Genomic DNA, 18,742 nt, shown 5'->3' with positions numbered 1-18,742 from the left:
AGGAAGCAAGCTTTGAGCCAAAAAAAAAACTAAGAAGGATTCTCACAGAGCTATATATAAAGAAAAGCATGATGAAATACAATTTTTCACAAATTAGTACAGGAGAACATACAGTACTCTGAGATGATGTGGATTTCACTGAAAGAACAAGAAAGATGTCAGCTCTCAGGAGGTGGAAAATTTTGAGTTTTCTTTTTTGCCACTTGTTTGAATTTTTATCATATTCTTTTGGGGATATCGATTACACTTTGTTTCAAATGAGGAAATTGAAATTCTCAATTAAATTTTCTTTCCTGAAAATTTGGAGATCTGTGACTTTCCCTCAAAGCTGGGGAGAAAAAGTCAAAATGTGTAACTTATGGCAAGTAAATCTGTTTGACGCTAGTGTAATTGCATATTGCTGATTTTATTAATCCATAAAAGTAGGCTTAATTCTAATTCTTGGGATTACAGGTGGGGAAAGTGTGTCTCTTCAGACTTTTCTGTGATTTTTCCCAAGATCACCTCAACTAGTGGCAAAGGATTGAGGAAATTTCTTATTTTCTCTTCCAAGTTTCTGTGCCTTATATCTTCAGGTCTGCCTCTAAAACTACCAGATGTCAAAATATTCAGTGAGGAATATTCTTTGGTCTTTTAAGTCTGAATTTCCTCTGGCAAGCAAAGCATGAGTGTGCCAAGAAAGGATGAGGCTTGGAAAAAGATATAAGCAAATTTCTGTAACTGTCCAGCTGCTTCATAGATCAAGGAAGTCTGAAAGCTGAAGGTAGATGCAATTCCCACATCATATGGAAGGTCTCTATTCTGCTGGCACTGAAACTTTTCACTGACTTCACTGTTATCTTTCATCAGGAGAGCAGTTATTTAGAAAGGTCTTGCATGCTTTCATGCTCACACCCCTTTCCTCTTCCTTTACCTTCTTCCCTCTTAATTTTTTATTTATTTGTTAAGCAGGGAGTTTAGAGACTCATTTGGAGGAGTAAGGGATGGCAGTGATGTGGTCTGGATCTGGGAGTGCAGCTGCCTTGTTGTCACCAATTAGCATTCCTGGGAGGGAGGAGATTGAAATTTTAGCACTTACAAAGCCCTAATTGGCTTTGCAAAACGTATGTGACTGCTGCTGCTCTGCCATCTGCAGTTGGCACTGTGCACATTGGCCTTCCCTTCAAAGAGGTACCCTGCAGGCTGGCACCTCCTGGCTGCATGGCACTGGTGTTGGTGTGTTTTGTGGGACTGAGGGGACATCTAGGTCAGGGTTCTGACAGCTACAGGGATGATGGAGCAGAAGGGAGACATGGTTTTTTATATGCACTGTCATTAACAGCTCTCCTCAGGATCTCTGGGTAGGGCAGGAGTCATCATGAGGCTGTTTGAAGGGGATGTTTGTGTCAGTTCCCACTTTGTTGTGGGACTGTTATCATGGGGGTCATGGGAGGCTTGGTGTCAGTGGGCAGCACACCTGCAGGGGCCTTAGAATCTGGAGGCAGCTTGCTGCTGTGTGGCAGGGCTTGTAGGGAGCTATGTGAAGGATGCAACAACTTGGAGATAGAGCTAGAGTCACAAAAGGACTCAGAGCTGAGTTGGGCCTGGAGCTGCAAGGAGTCAGGGGCTGTGGTCTCAGCTCAGATATCTGCAGGGCCAATCCTTGTGCATCTCAGGCATTAGGCACCTCCATGGGTCACTCCTCCATGTCCTCCATTTCTCTGTGGTGCTATTTATTTATATGGTGTCACTAAGATGTCTTCTGCCTGCTGGGGTTTGTATTTTAATAGCCTGAGTTTCTAGGCAGTCATTTGTGGGTAACAGGATGAGGATCTCATTTTAGACGTAAAGCAATAAGTAGGCATGATGGAAGATAGAAAGCAGGAGATTAAAATGGAAGTGAGCAGGTAAAAAGGGAGGGTGCTTTTTTTCTGGAGCTTGTCTCGGTAAACTGTTATTTTTTTCAACTATTTCTCCTGTCTCCCTTATCATTTGCATGTGACTTGTGTTTGTGCAGATTACACAGAATTGTAGGGATTGGAAGGGACCTCTGAAGGTCATCTTGTTCCACCACTCTAATGCAGGTTCCCTGCAGTAGGCTAAGTGTTCTGTCACCCTCAAAGTAAAGAAGTTTTTCTTTGGTTTATCTATCGTTGAGGGATTTAACCGCTGTAGAAATGAAGAAACGTGCTTGTTGGATGTATATAATCTGTTCCTTAAACCTTTTCTTTGCAGCAGCTATTTGCTTACATTCTCTGTATCCTTCTTTCGTGTTGAATGTATTGGGTAAGAGCCAGTTCCTCATGTGACTGGTTCAAGGTGTGTAAAAGGCAGGGCAGCTTTTACCATGATGAGTTCTGTTCCTTTCCTCTGCCGTGCTGGTGCTAGCTTTCACAGAGATTATAGGGACTAAATTTCCTCCAGTCCTTTATTTCTCTGCCAAATTAGTTGAAATTGGCTGATGAAAGTGAAAGTTGTCAAGAGGGGGGATGTGCATCTGAAGGCCTTGTTTCTTAGGAACCCAGGCTGAAAATAATAACATAGAGATATATAAATCAGGGTTTTTGTCAGATAAGAAGCATTGTGCCTCTTCAATTTACTGCAGTTTTAATGGGAAATGGAGGAGAAGATATACAGTGACCTGGCAGGGAGAAATGCAAAATAAATTAGTAGCAAAACTAACGGTCTGATAGTTTGTCCCAAATGTAGGTCTTGTTAAAAGAACCCATCATCTTGAAAGTCAGTTCATTAGAACATTAACAAAAGTGCAGGCTAAAATGTTTTGCTGGAAATTCTTTTTGCTAAAATTGCCTTCATCCCCCTGGCAAAATAATTTTATTCTAGAAGTGTCTGTTTTGGCAGGAAGGGAAAAACTGTTTATGAAAAGAGCTAATAAAACTCCTAAACCTGGAAGTGTTTCCATTCTGTCTATGACTTCACCAAAGTCATAGAAATGTTGCTTATTAGAGACACTTGAGAGTCTCTAGTTCGATCTCATCCTCAAAGCACAGTTATCACCAGCTGTGGATAATGTCAGCCATGATTTTGTCCAATTATTTTGTCAGCCTCCAAGCATAGAGGCTCTGCAGATATTCTGGGTGGCCTATACCAGTGATGATATTTGCTCATGGAGATCCTTTCCTGATATCTAGCCTAAGTCTCCCTAGCCACAGTTGGATGATCATTTGCCTATTTTTTTTTTAATTACCTGCCGAAGCAAAAGTAGTTTGAAGTCAGACCAGTGGGTTGTATCCATGCACAGTTGTGAAATCGATGAATAATTTCAGTTCTTACCAAACAGAATAGAAAGCAGTGTACCACAGGAAGCAGAAATCACCTTGTATTCTGCAACAGTTTGTCTGTGAGTACTTCCTGTGTCAGTTTGGGCAAATACTTATAACAATTAAGTCAGTTATTTTAAACACCCATTAAAGGAATCTTAAGTCCTCCCTGGGGTCATTTCACTTCTGTAAGTTTATAATTGTTTGAGACTAACCATAATTTCTTCTTTTGCCTTCAGGTGATTCTAATTCTGACAAAGCTATATGACTACAACCTGGGAAGCATCACAGAGAGCTCTCTTTGGAGGTATGGAGATAAACTGAGTTAATAATTACTATCTTACCTTTTAAATAGGAGCAGTCTGATACAATTCTTTTATTTAATTGGATTTTTTAAAAATTTGCTGGAAGGTTTGTAGTTAACCTCTCTTTCTTTTATTTTGTACTTGAAGATGAAGAAGCTGAAGTTTTGATTTTTTTTTTCAAACAGATAACATATTTCACGAACCTGCTCTCATTTGATTTCCCCTTTTTTGTCTTATTCAGACTAAAATTTATCAGTTGGTTTATTTTTAGAAGAACTCAAGCTTATGTCCTTGTTTATTATGAAGAACCTTATGGCTGTCTACTGCCCAAATGATACTTCTGAAAAGTCAGTACTGCTAAGACTGGGAAACTATTTGTGATTAAAGTGGGCTCAAATGAGTATCACAGGTCTTTATTCAGAACTTGTAGTATTAGTACCAGATTTCAATGGATTTCAATCTGTGTGATTCTGTCTGTTATAGTGATTTGTAAAGGGATGCCTTGATACTTCAATGACTTTAAGACATATCCTGCACTCTGAACCAAAGGCAAGGATTTTCTTGTGGTCTATTTCTCTATGGTGTTATTTGGATCCAGTGAGGGCAGACGGTATTTGTTTTTTTATGTATCTGAAAAATGGATCTAAGTTGTGTTTACTTCATAGTTCTTGTGGAAGCGTCAAGAGCCATAATAGGTAAAGGGAAATTTATCTTGTGGTTTGATTTACAAAGCATTGCTGGGCAGTCTGGGGAGATTTTATAAAGGCTGTTGATGGAGGTGGACTGACTACTGTTTCTCTCCCAACTGATGAAATAGCAAAACTTGTAGGATTTTCTTTCTAGCAATAGAAACATGCGGAATGATTAGCATTTTGTGATGCTGATTAAATTATTTCTTGTTGTGCTATGGAGATAATTAGACCTTCCTATTTTGTATAAATTGCTGGTAGGGCTTGAGGTCAAAAAGGATCATATTGTCTCTACTGCCCTTTGCCTTGTCTGATATGCATGGTGAGGTGTCACAATGATTTCAAAAAGTAAAATTCATAAATGCAATATGTTATTTATTTCCTCTAACTACCCTCAGCCATTTCTCCCTGAAAAATTAGTCATTGAGGAGAGCGTGGTGTTTCACTCTGTGGAGACACATCCTTCTCCATTGCTGACAGTGCTAAAAAATTATTTTTCTCTTGTGATGCAGTGCAGAATTGTGATGAGGTTCTGGTTTAGGACTGAAAACAGAACAGCCATATCAGAGTGGAGAAAGTAACGCTAGAAGTGATGCATGAACGTGGGCAAAAAGTCTTGCCAATGAGCTTATGCTGTTTCCTGTTTCATAACTAATGTCTGTGAAGTTTGAATTTTACCATGTTTGAAAGGGGCAGATGTGCAGATGTCACTGAAGGATATACCTGGAACCTGCTTTGGCAGGGGGTTGGACTCGATCTCTGGAGGTCCCTTCCAACCGCTACGATTCTGCGATTCTGTGATACCAGCATCTGGAAGTTTGTCTGTGTAGCAAACCTACAGCTAGTGAGTGTAGAGCACTTTATTGGACTTTGGACTTCCTTAATATCAGAAAATGACATAAGAAAAGCTATATTTTCTCTAACCTAGTATCTTGTTGCCCAAAAGCAATCTAAGAGAGAATATACAAACGGGGTTTTCATATCTGACGGTTCCTTGTATTCTCCCAGCCTTCATTCATAGTGTTGAAATTTCAGGTCCTTCCTCGCCCTTTGGTTTAAGATCTATCTGAATATTTTATTATTAATATATCAGTGTATTTTTATTTGGTATGTAAATTGTTTCATTTTTTTTAATAGTTTCAAGAAATATTTACCACTGTGAAACTTTACTGGTATGAACTAACTTCCTTAGTATCTTCATCAGTGTTCTTAAAACTTTTAGCACTTGTGACATTTTGGAGCAAAGAATATTGTGGATTTGAGGAACTCTTGGCTTGTTTTGAACTCATCAGCTCTAGTTTTACTTGGTATCTGTCGCTTGCCAGAACTTGTTTACAGCTATGTGGCCAATCATCCAGAGTCCCTGGAGAAAGACTTTTCTCTAGGAGATGTCAGAGGAGAACCAGGATGGCTAAAACCCACGAGTGTTTCTCTGCAGTGCTCCATTATTATTCTTCATTGGCTCTTTGGTTCTTGTGGCTGCTCTGACTGTCGCTCACCAGCATGCTTCATTCTCTTAACTGAGTCCTGCTGCCTTACGTCAGCTGTGGGTGTTTATGCTGTGCTCTGTCCTGCGACTGGCTCTGCAGCTAGATCCCTGCTCACCATGCAGATATGTATTTGGATCAGTAATAAATAACCTTCTGAAGATCCCCTGACAGCTTCTCTGTTCTTAGTATGATGGAAAGAAATGACTGAATGGGCATGTCTTATTATTTAATTCACCTGACAGAGAGGTTATTAGCCATTGCACCTCCTGGCTGCTTAAGTGATGTGTTAATTTACATCTCCTTGCTTGCTTCAAAAGGGTAGAAAAATTGAATTGAGTGAAAGGCAGAAACGTATCTTATACTTCAATTTATTTCTTCCCTCTAGCTTTGATGCTGAGGAATAGAAGAAATCATGATTTCATGTCTGGTTTGATTTCTGATGTCAAGAGCTCTGTTTCTGAGGAAAAAGACATATTCTGCATGTTCTCACCACTGAAGAGAAATCTCTACCTTGAGTACATGACAAAGAAATACCACTCTCACCTCCTGTGGAAAGCATGTTCTCCAAAGGCTGATGAATAATGAGGGGCTGTTTAGTAGCATGTCACAGACACAAGTCATTTGTGCTATAGCTGATTATAAGTGCATCTGTCATTGTTGGGTGATTTAAGCAGTTTTGTGACTGATGAAACTGTAACCATCTATAACGTAGCCATGCCATTGTGTACAAGATATGAATTTGTGTTACGTGTAAACGTACTACCACCTGCTAGAATGGCATTTCTTTACAATTTTTCAGCCAGTTTAGCTACAGCTGGCTGCAGTGCTAATGGAAGGAAATTGTCCTTCTGAAACGACCCATGAATTAAGAGACCACTTGTGACAGACATAAAGGGATGAAATATAGCATCGGAAAGAAACAGAATCTTTACTATCTTCTTGAGTACTGAAGCTCAGAAGCTTGCCAGGCTTTGGGTGGCAAGTGAGCTGTTACTTCTGTATATGGCAAATGAAGCTTTGTATATGGCTGTGCCTGACTTTAATTATGGTGTTATCTTGACATACTTCTTCCAGCATTTTAGATGAAAGACTTTTATTTACATTTGCTATTCTTTTTATAGAAGAGGAGGAAAACAGAAAGGAGAAAAGATTATCTGTCACTGAGCAATTAACCGACTGTACTGGGTTTATTTCTCTTTCTGTCGTAGGTATCTCTCAGATTGCAAAAAGGATTAAGCTGTGAGAGTTAGGAGATGCGGTTTTTTACCACTAGAGTAAGATAAGCATACATTTCCAATTAATAAAAATGCCAGAACAGTGACTATGGTGTCCATGAGCTGCAGACAAGCTGGAGAAGACTAATTTTTTTTTTTTTTTGTATAAACATGATGTTCTTGAGAGATATGTAGGACCCTTTCTATTAGGATCTTTAGTGGCTGACAAGCAATACGTGCTGCTATTTGCTTCCTTCCTTTCATGTCGTGTTTGATATTTCTTTAGAAAGTAGCAGCAATTTAAACTTTTCATCCAGAAAGTAGGAAGATGTAGGGTTTGCTTGGCTTGCAAACAGTTATGCTCTAAACATGTATCTGTTGCTCTGCTTGTTCTGGCTGCTATTGGTGGTATTTCTACACTCCAACACTGTCCTTGAGCTTAACACTTCCAACTTGTACTGTACTGCTCCTGGTTCCTGCAATACGGAAGCTTTTACATGTATGCCATAAGGAAAGCTCAAGGATTCTAGAAAAGATTCATGCCTCATATAGATCTGGCTTTAACTTCCCATATAGAAAGCAAGGGATACATAAAGCACATCATCCTGCAATTCTATCCATTCAAGGACTTCAAGAAGATGGACTTGATATGTAAGCCAGCAAAGAAACAGATACCTTAGAGCATTGCCACTTGTAGGTATAGGAATAACCTTTATTTCTTTCATGGCTCTGCTTGATGAAATAAAGAATTCACTGAGTTGAATGCAAAGACACTATCTTTCACTCAGGAATTGTAAGCAATGTGTTTGTAGAGAATTAAGGCTATATCCTAATTATGTTCCTGTTCTCTACTGCTGTCAGCTATTGCTGAAGACAAGGTGATAGGTAAAAGCAGACATAACGTTTAAGTACCATCAGTGTTAGCTCTGTATGATGAGTAGTCTTGTAGTCATTGTCATGCAGGAAAGTGTTTTGGTGAAAACACTTATTAATGGAGATAGTTTTGCATTAGTATGTAATTTTCTTTCTCTGGACTAGAGAGTTCTTAGAGTGGGATACTTGAAAGGTTAGCAGTACCTTCTCCCTTTGAAGGTAATCTCGAGGAGAAGTCTGTTACTCTGTTGTCCTCCTGCACTTTGTATGATGTTTCCTTGCTTCTGTTTTGCAAATGGGCTCTTCTCCGTGCAGGCTTATTTTCTACCTGCTGAGCCACATTAATAAGGTCATAACCTACAATTTAGTGACACAGCATGCTCTGAAATGGCAGATTAAGTTCTTTTAGGTGGAATAGAGGAGAACCAAATACGTACATGTAGAACTGACAAAATGGGGAAAGAGAAGTCATTAAGTCCATTTTAACAAGCAGTATTGTGGGAAAGAGGAATATGAAAAGGACTATTTGAAATGCTTTTATCCATAAATACGTTGTTCTAGTTGCTCAGTGTTGATAAATGCTACTACCTTATCTTCCATGAGCATTTAGTGAAATGTTAACTGTGGAACAATGACACTTCTTTGTCTGTTTTTGTTTGTTTTCATTTTTGCTCCTGCAAACATATGAACCACTGGCTGTTCTGTGTGTATAAGTGCTGGAGGGCATCTGTGAAGGAAGGGAAAAATGTCTGCACTCTCAGCTATTCACATAAGATGCAGTATCTTTTTACGGTTTGATCACAGCGGGAGATCTGGCTGTGCTGGATGCAAGCTTAGAATGTGGATTTCATACACTGAATGTGGAGCTGCGTGCAGCCTTGTGGGATGGGATACTATTCAGCCAGCAGGACCCAAGGGACTTGGCAGTTTCCACAGCTATCGTTTTTTATCACAACTGTTTATTTTACCCTGGTGGCTTACACTAATAAAGCCTCCTAGTGCAGTCAACTCCTGTAGTTAGCAGGGAAAACATCCCAGAAAAGTTTGGCGACTATCAAAACAAATTCCAATAAAGCTGGAGAAAGGGAAAAACATTTAAAAAACAAACAAGCAGCAAAACACTTAAACAACTGACAGCAAGTGCTTTAATATTCCTAAGTCAGCAGCATCCCGTTGAAATCATCTATATTCTTACCCTCCTGGAAGGAGAGAGCTAGGATATCCCTTGCACTTTGTGGCTTAAGTTCTGTATTTATTTTATCAAATCAATGTCAAATAACTTATGCATTGACACAGCATGAAGAGTCATGCCCTGGTATTTTGAAGGATTGTATTCAGTGGAGGATTTAGAGATGTGTTCCTCATTGCCTGGTCTGAATGTATAAAACATTCCATATTAATGACAATGCAAATTTATTAAGCATATTAGAAATGTGTTCTCTATTGCAGCCAGTCATGAAATGTAGGAGTGCTGTCAAGTAAATCAGAAGAATACCAATCCATTTTCTTTGTGAAAAACATGTAAATCAAGATAATGAATATTAATTCTGACATATATTATCAATATACTGTAAATAACAGATGCACAAAGTTCGTGCTGTTTTATAGACATAATGTTCAAATGCAGTTTGTTATTCCTCTGTAGATTAGAAGATTAACTTGCACACCTGTTTCCCAGACTGTACTTGTTTCTGAAAATGACACAGTTAAAAAAAAAATAATTGTAAATTGATCTGTGAGATGCATCCATTAGTTGTGGCTGTGTAATAAATGCAAACAAGCTAGACTGGAGCTGATAAGACAGAACAAAGAAATGGTGCTGTAGTTACTGGTTTAGAAGCAGGGAGCAAAACACCCCTCATGTTCTAATTTATTTTTTTCTGCTTCCCACTGCACACACATTTCTTTTTGAGAAGCTGTGTAAAATTGTAGTCGCCTTTTCAGAGTCTTCACTTATTGGAAAAATAATATATTTGGTTTTGAGCTTACTTACAGCTATGTTTAATGCTTTCTATACTAGCTCTGGGGTCTTCAGATCCAGGTATCAAATACTTGTGAACCTGTGCCCTGGGAGTTACAGAGACAAACACTGAAAGCTGCTTATTAATACAAAAGGAGCCAGATGAGTCTGTAGGTCTCTCTTGGAAGTAGTAGTAAAACATCTGGACAAAATGTACTGTAAAAATTCATATTTAAATAGGCACCTAGTTCTGAGTGCGTTGCATTAACTGATGCTCTTTACACGAAAACTGGGTGATTTCCTTGGAAGTGGCCTTTTATTTTGATTTCTTTAATCTACTCTATATCTATGTTCATATCTGTATGGATTCCTGTTTATTCCCTTCTGTTCTTCCTTAAAACCTGAGGTCCTAGAACCAAGTGACTGTTCATGATCACATCTGGTTTTGTTTTTTTTTTGGTGGTGAGAGAAAGGCTAACTTCCTGATTTTTCACTTGGTGAAAAGAATACTGAAAGTCTTCAACTGATATACAGATTTGCCTATCTTGGCTAGGAAAGCAAACCAGGAGAGAATGGGAAGGGAGTTGAAATGAGGTGGATACCTCCATAAACAGCCTTTTTTTTTACTACTGAAGGCAAGGCTCATTAGCAAGACAAACCTCTGAAGTCTTTGCATCCAGCAATGTACAGAGCTTTGAGAGACTCTTGGAGATCTGTGTCGATCAACATCTTTGGACCAAAGTATGACATTGTTAATTTGGGTTCTCCTCTAAGAGAAGCTAATACTTGCAGAAGAGTAGAAAGAAGTGAGATTCAATAGCACTCCTGATAGACAGTCTGTTTCCTTTTTCCAGGAAAGGGACATCAACACAGAAGTGGATTTATGACTGTGGTCTGTGCAGCATTGCAGGAAAGAGCTACTAAATGAAAGAAACACTAAAGGCAGCAGCAAAGCAAAATCTCTGAGAATCACGGTTATATCATTTCTTCTTTATGAATAAATGAAACATCTTTATTTTCCTAATAGTTTTTATATCTTCAGCTGCTTTGATCTTGTAGTTTCTGAGATATGAGGAAGGCAAAATCAAAGCATTTATCCTTCTCTCTCCATGGTAGCAACACCCTTTTTTAGTACAGAGTAGGTAATGTGAAGCATTTGCAGAAGTCTTCCTCCAAATGAATTTTCTACATTTTCAGAGGTGCTCTGCTATCTTCCCTAGCCTGCCTCTGGCACCGCCCAACAAATGCCAGCTATTATCAGTGTTAAACTCTTGATATGAATCCTACTATCTTCGGGATAATTTTTTTTCTTGCCCTACTACAGAAATCAGCTTATGCCCTGAAGCGTGAATTTTGAAGACATGCCACATTAACATGAGTAACTGTTTTAAAATATGTATTATAGGCTATTAAATTATCGGTCCTTTCCGGTAAGCACAACTGTGGTCTGTGAGACTGACCTCTTTTTGCTGCGAGCAGTGTGTGCTGACTACAGGCATTGTGGAAATATCATTTCTCTGCTTCCTTGCCAATGCTCAAGTGACGATGTGCTCTCTTGTTATGAGGCAGCATAAAATTTAAAGGCTAGTCACGATGGAGGTGGTAAGAAAGAAACTTAAAGACCTCGGTAAATTTCCCTTCTAAGTATTCCCTTTTCAAAGGTAAATGGTCTTATTCTTTGTAATCTCTCATTGTATGTTAACAGCTTTCACAATGCTGGCTCTTTTGTAAGAAAAGCTCATTACAGTCCCAGTGCTTTATCTCTGTTAAAGGAGCCAAAGGAGGAAGAAGCCAATACATTTTTCTTCTATTTTTTCTTTAAACTACACCACCTACTCAGCACATATGTACTGTAAATTCAAGATATGGATGTTACTCAAAGCAAGTGTGATGTCACGAGTGTCTTAATAGTTTTTGATTTATTTCCCTAAGTGCTTTATTAAGATGATTCACGACAGCAATTTGAAAGCCAAAAGCAATCTTAACAGAACTGGATGAGTTATTTTTGATCTCCTGATTTTTCTTCCCCAATACAGTAATTTGTTTGATTGAGGCAGGAGGGTCCTGGATTCAGGATGGGAATTTTATTTCTTAGTGTTTCTATGTGAGATAATCAGGCCAGTTTGTGATCTGAGTGAGTAGAAGTATGAATGAACTTACTGTGATACAAGAGAGCTGCATAGTTCAGAGAACAGGACACTACCTGGGTTTGTGGTAATCGGAAGATAAATATTTGGCATAATCAAGAATCAGCAAATTCAAAAGTCATCTGTGAGGAGTTTTCTCCTTGCAAGGCATTTCTAATGGCATTCTGCAAGGTAGAGTGGTATAGGATATTTGTATAATTAGTGTGGTAATAAATCCTACTAGTGTAATTTCCAAATTTTGTGACAAGCAGTGTAGTGAATTGCTGTGACTTGAGATTGTCACAGTGATCAAATGGATTGGTTAGTGAGCCAGGCTGACCTTAAGAAATTTTAGTCCAACAAAGCATAATAGTAGGATAAGGGCTGACGGGTTTACTTAACCATACTGTATTCAGTACAATGAAGAGCTATGATCAGGGAATGTGTAGGAGTTAGAATAGGCAGGGAACCAAGCATCATGTCCTGTTGTGAAGAGGCTAAAATAGACTGTTTTGATTGCTGAATATATAAACTAGGAAGACAGGAGTTGAATTTATAATGAAATTAAAACTAGATGATGTTTATGATTCTGATTTGGATTGATAGACTTTGTGACAATATGTAATTTCTAACTCCTCTCTGCAAGCATTATGGAATTTCTGGACAGAATTGAAAGAGAAATTGAAGGTTCAACAATGTGTCGTTCTGTCGAGGATGTTTCTGTGCAGCAGAAACAACCTAAACATGGCTACTAAAGATGCCATCTGTGTCCCAGGAAGTCAGAGAATCCCAACTTTTGAAGGCTCTGATAGTATTTAAGGGAAATATGGATTCTTGTTTCTTGAAGTCTTATGCAGACGTCTGTTCTTAGTAGATGTCTGTTCTGACATCATCAGAGATAATGTGAGCTAAAACTCACTTCTGTGCTGACACAAAATGTCCACCTTGATATTTTTATGGTAGCACAGGACCCTATATAGGTGAATTTTTACATTACAAGTGATGCTACTGTAATGTAGTTGCATCTCATACCTAAATTTGCTCATTTCCATTATCGTAAAATAATTTTACGTTACTGTTTTACATTTTCTATTCCAAATGATTCAATGCAGCACAAGGCTTGCATGGTGAAGTGCTAATTTGAATTAAAGAATAGATGCAAAATATTACAACAGATCTGAAGCTGCTAATCTTAAAACGTGTTAATACACTCTAGTCTCAGAATATCCTAAGAGGTCTTAACATTAAATGTCTCCCCTTAAGGTCATGCATCATAACAAATACTTGAAATCACAGGTGAGCAGTTCGATGTGTATTTATATGAATAGTATTTTGGTAGGTGAAATAAAGAAAAGGAAATGTGTGATGAGTGATGAAATAAAGTGAGCAAAACATGAAAAGTGTTGAAGCTGGGGTAGAAATCTCTTTTTTTGTAGTGAAGACATAGTAAAGTTTAGAAAACGTGCATGGGAAATCAGCTCTTCATCTAGTTGAAGCTGCTATTACTTCACCGACTTGAGTCAAACACCACACTCCACTGGTGTTTGATCTGCTCTGTAAGCGACTTCTGTCTGTAGGAATTAAAGTAGCATCAGCCTTATTGTTAGGTTTTTCTTACTGTTGGTGTTGTTTTGATAGCTATTACTGCTTAGCTATATAATGTCATCAAAACGCAGAGTAAACAGAAAAGGTGGTTGAAAATACAGTAAGTGCAGCTATAAAGACTATTTAATCTTTGTCCCATTAGAAAATAATGGTCATTCTTGTAATAAGTGTAATTTCATTGTCCATCCCCTCTATTAACACCATTAAAAAGCCATTGGGTTTGTCAGTTGGCTTCTCTTACATTCAAATGCTCTTTATTGTTTCAGAAGCTGCTGACTCAATTCCTTTAGAAAGTAGATGGAGTGAGATTCTCAGAGTAAACAAAGGTTGTTGATTAGCAGAATTGCTGTTTAAATTTCTTTAAAAAAAAAAACCAACAAACTTGCATAGAGATATAGCAGTTTAGTTTCATATGTATGGATTGCTGTAAGTCCTCAAATATTGGTTAGGGCTTCTGGTCCCTTGCTTAGAGTGTTTCTTCACCAGAGATGATGCACCAACTGTATTGAGCTTTATCTGCTTCTCTACAAAGAAAGCTGAACTTCACTGAGGAATGGATGTCTCCTAACAAAGTTACTGTGGTGTGTTCCTGATCCTGTGACTTCTGACCTATTCTTCAGCTTATTACTGCTGCCTCTGAAACAAACTATTTGAAAGTGAGCTTTTTGCAGGGGAGGGAAGTTCAACATACCAGAACTGTTTTGTGTGTGCACATGCAGATCGCAATTAAAATGTCTTTAATTTCTACAAGGGCTGCTCTGAAAGAAGTACTTCCTATGTCATGATATTGGCCCACGATGTCCAAAGTGGATGTTGGTAGTATGGCAATAGAGATTGAAACTTTCCACCAAGATTCTGTTACATTTTGTTGCCATGTGAGAGAGAGATGACAACAGAGGGGCCATTTGACAGAATGGTGTTTGATATGGACATGTATATGAAGCAAAGGTGTATCACTGAATTTCTCCATGCGGAAAAAAGATGACATCTATTGACGTACATTGGTGTTTGCTGAATGGAGACCAAACAGTGGATGTGAGCACGGTGAGGCATTGGGTGGTGCATTTCTAAAACAACAAATATCAAGTTGAGGTCCTTAATAGCCTTTTTTGAGTACATTTTGGGGGGGGGGGGGTGTTCTTCCTCCTCTGAACTTATCTGGCATTTGAACGAATACAAACTTTTAACATTTGATACTGTGGACAGCTAAAAAGTGAGGGCTGAATTAGTGCTTGAGAAGTGAGAAAATTTCTGTGCCTTTTAGCTATCCAGTTCATTTTCCGTACACTTCTTTATGTATGTCATGTCCTGCTGCGTGATGAAAGCAAATTCCATCATCTGTGTTTTATCTTCTGAAATTTATTTGCCACTTGCCATGTTAGATAGAGTGCCCTATGGGAGTAAAAGGAAAAAAATAAGTAAATGACTATAAATTTGCACTTGTTTGTAGCCTTTAGGGCCAGAAGCTCCATATGGAGGTGCAAAACAGAATGTCTTTGAGTTTTACTGATTGCTCTTAAGCATTGCATTATCCATTTAAAGAATGGAGTAATTAAAAAGGAAGGCTTTGGAAAGCTCCAGTGATTAATAAGAAAGAATTTTGGTTCTTTGGTGAACTTGTATAGATTTTGTAACATGCTGCTTACTGGAAAATGTCATACCATGGGCTAAGTTGGTGGTCCTGTATGTCTTGATCGCTATAGCATTTTCAGGTTGTCCATGTTATTCCTACTATCCCCAGAAATATTTCTTTTCAGAGTGTTAGCAATGACCTTGACTAAAGATCCCACTGCTTGGGACACATGACCCAATGCAGCAGGGACTCCTGTTTAATTAATGTGTCTGAACTCATAGTAAGGACCTTGTTGGTTTAGATTTCTAAATGTATGTAATGATGATAGTCCTGCCTTCTTCTGGTTGAACGTGATGTAGAGAGAATTGAATCTACCTCCTTTCTGGTTTGAGAAATTTGACTTCTCAAGAAATAGCCTCACAAAAATACTAGTAGAAATACTGTTCTGAAAGGTAGAAACAGAGACAGAGTTCTAGCAAGCTGTGATCTTGCTGTCCTGAGAATATCAGAAAGGCAGCCTTAGCTTCTGCAGGAGATTTGGAGTCTGGTAAGATGAGTCAGCTTTCACTGGCTGTAAAATTTTGTTGGTGGAAAAAGAAGAAGGTTGAGGGGAAGGTGAATCACATAGTTACTACTAGCAGTGTTTACAGGTAACATCACACATGGAATGATACCAGCATTCACTTTCCCTATTTTGCCCATAACTTCTTAAAGCATTGAGCCCTCTGTTAAGGGCTTTGAAGATCTACTCTTGATGGTAGATTCTGTTAACTGGAAAACGCTACATAGGCTATAGCTCAGTCTGGTATATGGGGAGAATGCACATGAGATGTTGTATAGAACTGGTTGCATAATTCTGTTCATTCTGGTCCTGTTTTATTGCATATGGGAGCCAGTGTCTTCCAGCTGTATTTAATGAGCTCAAATCCATTCAAAAAGTGGGAGGAGAATACTGATTACATCAGCAATTTCTCAGATGCTTTTAAAATATATATGTATGTATTTGGTCTACACTTTTAACAGTCATGTACGTACCTTAGCATCTCACTGGGCATTGCTGTCTAGTTCTCCTACTCATGTTTATCCCTTCATTTCTTCTCCAAAATGCTTCTCTGGTCTCCCTACTTCTGTCCTTTGATGAACGTCATTATTTTCAAGAAGTGTAAGTGCTGGTTTGAAAGCTACATACTGTATTTATAAGCCTGGTACTTTGCCAAATGTAGATATGTCATAAATATGACTTCTCAGTCCTAGAACTCCTAATATCCTTCTAGTTAATTATATATGACAATTAGAATCTCTTGTGAACTGTCATTAAGTTTGTGGAAAGTTTTGATGTAGAATTCAATAAGATTTGGCTCAGGCTCATCGCCAGTTTTTCCTATCTGAAAGAAATTTTCTGCTTTCTTTTGTGCTATCTGTAAATGCAAAATAGTTCTTATAAACCAAATCGGCATTTGTAAAATGATATGTTCTTTTCTGTTTATTTGGGTACCTATGAGTTACACACCTACTGTAAAAACAGGACTGTTGCATCTGAAAATCTAGTAAGTCAAATGCATACAACAGTGAGCCCAGTGCTCACCAATGGGGAAGGCAGAGCTGCTGGCACTTCAGGCAATGACTCTGTCTGCTGCCTGGGATGAGTTTAAACCATTTGCTGTTGTCACCTGATTTAGTGAAATTTTGAAGTGTTATGAGTAGGGGCTGAAGTTAATGATCAAGGTTATCGAACAGATAGGGATTCATGGAGCATCAAGCTCACATGCCTTGGTAGTATGCATCAGCTTATTGTCTAACAGATTGGAGATGCTAAGGCAGAGGTAAACTCTAAGGAAGAATTTGACTCAGGATAAAGGATTTCTTATACTTCAATGTCTGGCAACTGCTGTACTGTATCAAAGAAATTAGGTGGTTGCATGTGGGAAAACTTGATTGATGAAGAGCAAAAGCAGCTATCCTTGCTGATATGTTACTGGAATCGTTGCATCTTCTCTGGGAGACAGAGGAGAAGAAATCCTCAGGCATCCTACACTGAGCGAGCCCACGTCCTGCTCCCCTAGAGCAAAGTGACGTGGCCTCTCATTGCTTCATGGCTTCGATAGTGGATGTGTATAGTTGTATTTTTTTTTTTTTTTAAGTCACCAGCTACACCCACTGTGTGGTTTCTAAAAGCAGAAAGTAAGCTGTAACACTGCAGTACAGCTGTAGTAGAGAATAATGGAAGGTGAATCTTGCCTGTCCTGCTAAAAAACAGAAGCTTGCTGTTACTAACGCACTGAATTCAAAACAATTTTTTTCATAAACTTGGAGTTTATTACTAGTTGTAATGTCCTATTGTAAGCAAACTGCAGAGACTTATTCTCGGTAGGAGCAGGGCTGGCAGCACTATTTTTACACAGTCCTGTGAAAACACAATTCTACCATTCAAAGACCTGAACTTGTTGGCCTCTGAATCGGGCAGAATGTGTCAGCACTACCAGCTGATGTAATGCCCAGTGGTACAAGTAATGAAGATGCACTGATAGCATTGCCTTTCTGCCAGAGCCCTAGAGAAGATGAGTAAGAATATCTTAATTTGCAATGAAAAGACTGTTCTGGTTGTTGAAACTGTGGAGAGGGGCTACTCTAGAAATTAAGAAAGGAGATCTTTGCTCAGCTCCTCAGGCAGAGGTGCATGATTTACTGTTTGTGTTCCAGTGCTGTAATTTGCTGCACTCTTGACTGACTTCTTGGGATTCATAATTTATTGTGTTTAGTTACCAGTTCTTTCCCTAAAGCAGTCACTTTTGCCTACCCTACCAGTGCTGCTGATCAGACTGTCTATTGTCTATCAATTGCCACAAGAATGACTTCTGTCCATCTTCTCTCCCAGCTTTTAAAACTAAACTTTATTCTCAGCTCCTCCTTCATTTCCTTCATCTCTTGTTTGCTCAGCCAAAGATTTATATTCAGCAATTCCCGAAGGTGTGTACTGTCTTAGTCCCTTGATTCATTTTGGAACAATTCCCCAACTGGTACAAATCAGTGGGATTAATGTAGGTATGCTGATTAGCTACTACAATAACTATGTCTAATTAGCTGAACCAGTATCTCCCTTCTTGAATACCCAGAGGAGTCTTCTTATTTGAAGATTTTATTTAGGTGAGTTAGGAATTGAGTGTTATGCATAAGTCCGGTGCGCAAAGGCTGTTCAGCCTCTGATTTAGATCAACAGCCTCAACTCATGGGGACAAAAGAGACTTAATGTTTGAGAGGTGACAGTACAATTGCCAAAGAATTTCATTTCTCCTTCTGTACTGTTTCCCTGTAGAGTAAGATTCCTTTTCCTGCTCACCTCGTCATAGCCCTCAGAAAGTGAAGGTCCTTCAGGATAAAGCATACTGACAGAACAGAATCAGGCATTTTACCCTGGCTGTCCATTTCTCATGCAAGAGCCTATCCAATCTTAGCTGCTTCCTATATCTGATTTTTATTGTCTGTATCTTACTGATAATTGAACTTTTTCAGGCTGTTCTCTTTCCCTTCCATTTATGGACCAGTAAATCCTTTTTGTTACACTGGAAAGGTGCAGTTTCATTTTCATTTTAATGAACTGCTGCTAGGAGAGCCCTTCCCTTTTTGAACCCAGTCTTTGTCATCTTGAT

The 18,742-nt window shown here is 38.7% G+C and overlaps 1 protein-coding gene across 1 annotated transcript in view; it reads left to right on the top strand.

Annotated features, from left to right (window-relative positions):
• LOC122175874 (VPS10 domain-containing receptor SorCS1-like) overlaps positions 1-18,742 on the top strand; it is a 268,752-nt gene that overhangs the window by 84,013 nt on the left and 165,997 nt on the right. The window contains exon 2 of the mRNA XM_042863898.1: positions 3,500-3,567. Coding sequence (XP_042719832.1) covers positions 3,500-3,567 — 68 coding nt within the window. The remainder of the gene's footprint in view (positions 1-3,499; positions 3,568-18,742) is intronic.

The sequence above is a fragment of the Lagopus leucura genome, unplaced genomic scaffold (genome assembly GCF_019238085.1).
Source record: "Lagopus leucura isolate 7727_CA_CO unplaced genomic scaffold, USGS_WTPT01 Super-Scaffold_741, whole genome shotgun sequence".
Classification (NCBI taxonomy): domain Eukaryota; kingdom Metazoa; phylum Chordata; class Aves; order Galliformes; family Phasianidae; genus Lagopus; species Lagopus leucura.
The sequence above is the reverse complement of the archived record's forward strand: the minus strand, read 5'-3'. Positions and strand labels throughout refer to the sequence as shown.